The 5,790-nt window shown below is 35.9% G+C and overlaps 1 protein-coding gene across 1 annotated transcript; it reads left to right on the top strand.

Moving 5' to 3' along the window:
• Positions 1-288: 288 nt before the first annotated feature.
• Positions 289-2,171, top strand: LOC141486805 (polycystin-2-like protein 1). Its single transcript, XM_074185371.1, is given in 2 exon segments — positions 289-1,914; positions 1,916-2,171. Coding segments are annotated over 2 exon segments (1,515 nt in total). The 5' UTR covers positions 289-655.
• The last annotated feature ends 3,619 nt before the right edge of the window (positions 2,172-5,790 follow it).

The raw sequence follows: 5,790 nt of genomic DNA, 5'->3' as shown, positions 1-5,790 counted from the left end.
TGTTTGCTATACTTGTTTTCTTATGATAATCAATTAATTTGGCGTATGTTTGGCAATACAGTTGATCATCACCCGTTAAAAGTTCCATTTTCAGATGATTTAACAATAAGCTTTGCACGGACTGGTTGTCAGGCATATTAGAAAACGCTAGTTGACGTTGCTACAACTTTCATAGTTTATCAAAGTACTGTCATTTTTCAATTCGAAGAGAATGGAAAGAACTGAGGCTAACACTAGTATTAAAGACAGAAAGAACCGAGAAAAAACCGAGCAAAACACAGTGAAAAAAATGTTTTGGTATCCAAGGGTGATCCGCCCAAGAAGAAAAAGAGATCCAGATGGATCACTAGAGATATGGCTGAAGAGGAAGGAAGAGAGGAAGTTTTGAGAACCATGTTCAATGAATTCTTCATTTATTCAATTTTTGTGATATTGATGATGATATATGTGACTGGAATCCACCATAGGAAAGCCTTCTACTTGACCAAGGGATTAACACAACAGTTTGTAGAACGCCAATTCGACACCGTGAATGATGCCGAGATAACTTTCCTGGAAATAACCACAGCCGCAGATTTTTGGATTTACGCAGAAGGACACATGATGAATAGTTTTTACTGGGGAGCTACTTACAGTACAGAACAAGCTGACGAGAATGCTATGCACATATTACAAGAAAACAAGAGTTTTGGGTGTTCCAAGGGTAAGACAAGTTAGAGTTCAAAATGATTCGTGTGTTGTACATGAATATTTTCGTCGACTATTTTTGAACTGCAACGATATGTACTCAGATGATGCAGTGGACAAAGAAACTTTTGGACTAGGAAAGAAGACAGCTTGGGTATACAGCCCCCAAAACGAAACCAAAAGTCTTTGGTACTGGGGCAAAATTACGACTTACGGTGGAGGCGGCTTCTACGCGGACTTCGCCATTTTCATCGATTTCGCTCTTTTCAACGCGAACCTGGATCTTTTCGCCGTCTGCAAAATGGCTTTTGAAGTCCCGACAACAGGGGGTATTATGACCAATGCCGATTTCCGAAGCTTTGGCCTCTTGAGGATCCGCTTGAACTACGATTGGTTCGTAATGGCTTGCGAATGCGCTTGTTATTTGTTCATACTCTTCTACATATTCGAAGAGATCCGTGAGATATTATACTTTAGGCTGAAGTATCTTGCGAGATTCTGGAATAACGTGGACGTTTTTATTATAACATTGACCTTGGTAACTGGTGCTTTCTCAATAATGAAGATATTGATGATCAAGCAAGAATTATACGACATCATGGACAACGGAGACAAGTATGGTAATCTAGAATATATTGCTTGGATGCATCCGATGTACAACAATTTGATTGCTGTTGATCTGTTCCTCATCTATGTGAAGATTTGCAAATACCTCAATTTCAATAGGACCATGGGACAGCACACATTGAAGAAATGTGCGATGGACATTTTTGGATTTTCCATAATGTTTTTCATAATATTTTTTGCATTTGCCGAACTTGGTTATTTGATTTTTGGTAGCGAGATTGAAAATTTCAGCAGTTTTGGAGTGGCAATGTTCACATTGTTGAGAACCACCCTCGGAGACTTCGGCTATCAAGAAATTAAGGCCGCAAATCGAATTTTGGCTCCAATTTATTTCCTGTCATACATCTTTCTAGTATTTTTCGTTGTGTTGAACATGTTCCTCGCTATAATCAATGACACATACTCCGACGTGAAAACCGAAATAGCCCTAGCACCGGATGGAATGCAGATGACAGAGTATCTGTCTCAGCAAATAAGAAACCTACTGAGAAGATTAGGCTCCAAGTGCGTCTCTGAAAAATCTGAAACAAAGAGCGAGATAAATGCAACACTGAGACAAACTTGTGAGGTCTTGACAAAATGCGGCTTCAGTGACCTGGAGATCGAGATATAACGTTGATCCTCTTGCTGAAATTGAGGTCGCAGACATAGACAAGTTGAAGAACGAACTGGAGGATATTTTGAAGGGAGAAGATGTGAAATATGAATCTTCCTTTGTTCGAGTCAGTAATTTTGTTGCTCAACAAGAGAGGTTGGAGACAATTGACAAAACAATTGGTAAGTTAGTGGAACAGGTCAAAATATTGCCGCTCAAATTGGATCAGATGAATAACGTTAGAAAAGTGAGAAACGAATGATAAAATGTGACTGTATTTATTCACTTATAAGTTACTTCTTGTAATAAAAACAGATAAGTTCCTACCTCTCAAATTTACTACAAAGTAAACAAGTGAGGATTTTTCCAGCAAAAGATCTACAAACTCTACATGAGACGAGATAAACTGTACGGAATTATTCAATCCAAAGCTGTCAGGAGTATTGATTCTGCTCATGAAGAGTATTCAACAAGCATCCCAAGAATTCGGAACAATCCTCTTGTTGTCCTAACGGGTATCTAATGGACTCAAAAGGCTCCAGGAAATCGGTTGGAGGGAAAAATGATAAGATTCTTACGAAACTGCAGCTGCATGAACAGGTGTTTGAGTTTGGTGAATACGTAGGAAACTTTCTTGTTCCCGTTCATCGTTAAAACCTCGTTCTTGAAATTCTTCGTCATGAACAACACTTGTAAAATGCCATTCATGTAGCAAGTGTTTCCTGAATTATCTAAACCAGTTTTCCTCGCAAGATTTCAGGACAACTCTCCATTGATTCGTAAGGAAGAACATATGATACAGTGTTTGGAACCTTTGGTGTAGTAATGAATATTACTGGAGTTTTTTCCCAACACCAAATCGTTATTTTTAACACCTCGACACGTGTTTCGATCACCAAGTGATCATCTTCAAAGGAAGAACATGTTTCACAGAATCTGCAACAGAACCATTTCTCAAGCTGCTATTGATCCTTCCAAGTGATGAAAAGTTTCGTAGAAGAATCGATTCGGCTCTTGCTTCATAAAGCTGCAGCTGATAAATATAAAAATATAATTTAAAGTATCCCACGCTTTTTCACAACAAAATAAATGTTTTTGTAAATAGATTTGTTCTGATTTCAGACTTATTGAAAGTCATTAGTAACATCGAGCCATATAATAATAATAATAATAAGTGATCTGGATAGAGTCTGCGAACTCCGCAGACTCCGTGGAATGATGTCTTCTCTACTCTCGAATCTCAAAATCATACCGGCTTGCCGCACTAAGGCAGAAATCTTAGCTGCACAGATGCAGAAGGCTGTCATTCTTGGCTCACTGCGTTTGCTCAGGGCACATGATTCTCGGACCTAATGATCACTTACCCCAAGGTGTGGGGAGTGGTCATTGGTTGATTATGCTGGCGCACTCTCACGAATGTATCGGGACTTCGGGGGATAGGGCCTGACCAGCGCACACTACGGTAAAGAAATAATAATAATAATAATAATCGTCTTTATTCATCGACATAATATAAGAAGAAATGAAATACAAAAATTTAGAACAATAATTAAGGGTCAATGAAAAGGTGAAGTATCAGCCTAGGCTGCTTTTCAACTTAACCTAGCGAAATAAAAAAAAAAGAAAAATATAGGTTAATATAGACTATAAAAGTAAAATTTGAGTATTAGCGTATATAAAATCGAAAATAGTAATTTCCAGAACAATTTATACTCGTGTGAGTATAAAATATAAAAGTACAAATCAAATAAAAATTAAATTTTCAAATAATAATTTAAATATAAAAAAAATAAAAAAATAATTTAATTCTAAATATAAATATAAATATGTGCCTAAATTCTTGTGAAATATTTTCACCTTAGTAAACACTTATTAACATTCATTTATAACCCTAGCGTAAACAATAATCATATACAGGTCCGTCTTGAAAGCAACTCTATAGTAACTGAAGTAAGATTTTCAATTTCTTCTTGAAATTGTATAAAGAGAAGTTTCAAAACTCCTTGGGAAGAGTGTTATAGAATTCAGGTGCAGAATATGAAAAAGAACATTGGTACAGTGCAGTTGAGTGTTTGGGAATAACTAGCATATTAGTTTTCCTTGTGTTAACCCTATTGAGGTTATTGAACGTAGTAAGTTTATTGAGGAGGTTTGCCAGGTTTGCCAGATGTTATAACTTTGTGTGTGAAGGTAAGTAAATGGAGTTTTCGACAGTTATTTAATTTGAGCCATCCTATTTCTTTAAATTTCATACTAATATGCTCAAATTTACGTATTCCATGAGAAAAACGTAAACAGGAATTTTGAATTTTTTGTAGTCTAGCTGCATCAGCCTGTAGAAGTGCTGGACCATAAATACTGTCCCAATATGAAAATTTAGATATCACCAGCGATTCGCACAACTCAAGTTTCATTTTAGTAGATAGCAAATCACGACTAGGATACAGCTGTCTCAGAATATTGAACGAGCTCTGACAGAGATATCTGACGTGCTTGGTAAATCTTAGGTCAACATCAAACCAAATACCTAGGTTTTTGATTTCACTTACAAAGGTTAACGGCATACCTGCTAACCTGATTTGAAAATTTTGTGTTAGCTGTTCACGTTTTGATTTCGTTTCGAGAAGCATAGCTACTGATTTCGAAGGGTTGAGTGTGCGATTATGTGCGGTTGAGATATTGTATAAAGATGTTAAGCCTTCTTCAATTTGAGAAGTTGCTGAAAGGATTGAATTGCTCATGAAGTCTAGGTATAATTGAGTATCATCGGCATAGTGGTGGATAGTACAAAATTTCAGACACTCATGAAAATCCGAGATATAGATGGAAAAAAGAATAGGTCCCAAGATTGATCCTTGAGGCACTCCGTAATTCACTATTTGGGCATCTGACTTTAATGAACCTACTACTACCGACTGACATCGTTCCGATAAATATTTACGAATAAGCCCACAAGCTTCCTGAGAAAAACCGTAGTATAGAAGTTTATCACACAAAACATTACGATCAATAGTATCGAACGCCCTACTATAGTCTACTAGAATCAGGTAAACTAGTTGGCCTTTATCAATTGAAGTGAGGATGTCATCAGTGATATTTAGTAAAGCTGTAGTGGTGCTATTAGGTTTTTTGGAAACCAGATTGAACCGAAGTTATAATATTATTTGTTTCAACAAAATGACATATTTGATCTTTCAAGATTAGCTCAAACTTAAATAGCAAGAATATGTTGCTATTGAAGCGTGTTTTTTATCTTTTATGAACTTTTATTAATTCAATTGGAACTATAGTTACTTCTCATTGGTGGGTTTCAGTGACTTACAATGTCTTTTCAATGGTTGAAAACTATACTCACCCGCCGAGTTCAATTCCATCATTTGACGCTAGCAGTTTTTATTAAACTGTTTAGTAAAAATTACAATGAAGTGTTTGTTGAAAACATCATCATCACATATCGTATGGACTGACAAAACACTTGATGAACGCTAGACACAACCTTTTTTTTTTCAAAATATTTTATAATAAAATTTGTGAATTCACTCATTTTGGATCGATGAAAGTCGATCTTTCTTCAAATATATGAGTACACAAACATTCAGAATGTCTTTACTATTTTCCATTAAGCTACTGTATGAGGTACACGAATGACGAGCATAATAATGAGTTTTCGTTGGGACAATGAACCGGATGTTTCTTCTGTTTATCACTTATTGTCTATCAACCTTTTCAATATCGTAAAAGTTTAACATGGTTTGAAATAAGCCAAGGAAACCCTCTTCTTTGGGAAAACGCAAACAAATTTACATGGAAAATGAACATAGTTTTCAAAAACATATTGTATTGAAATATGGAATATCTATTTACTTTGCTGCATATTTTTT

This window comes from Leptinotarsa decemlineata, unplaced genomic scaffold, assembly GCF_025532065.1.
Source record: "Leptinotarsa decemlineata unplaced genomic scaffold, Ldec_3_MD MMD2_tig00026374_RagTag_RagTag, whole genome shotgun sequence".
Lineage (NCBI taxonomy): Eukaryota > Metazoa > Arthropoda > Insecta > Coleoptera > Chrysomelidae > Leptinotarsa > Leptinotarsa decemlineata.
Note: the sequence above shows the minus strand (reverse complement) of the source record. Positions and strands in the feature narration are given on the sequence as shown.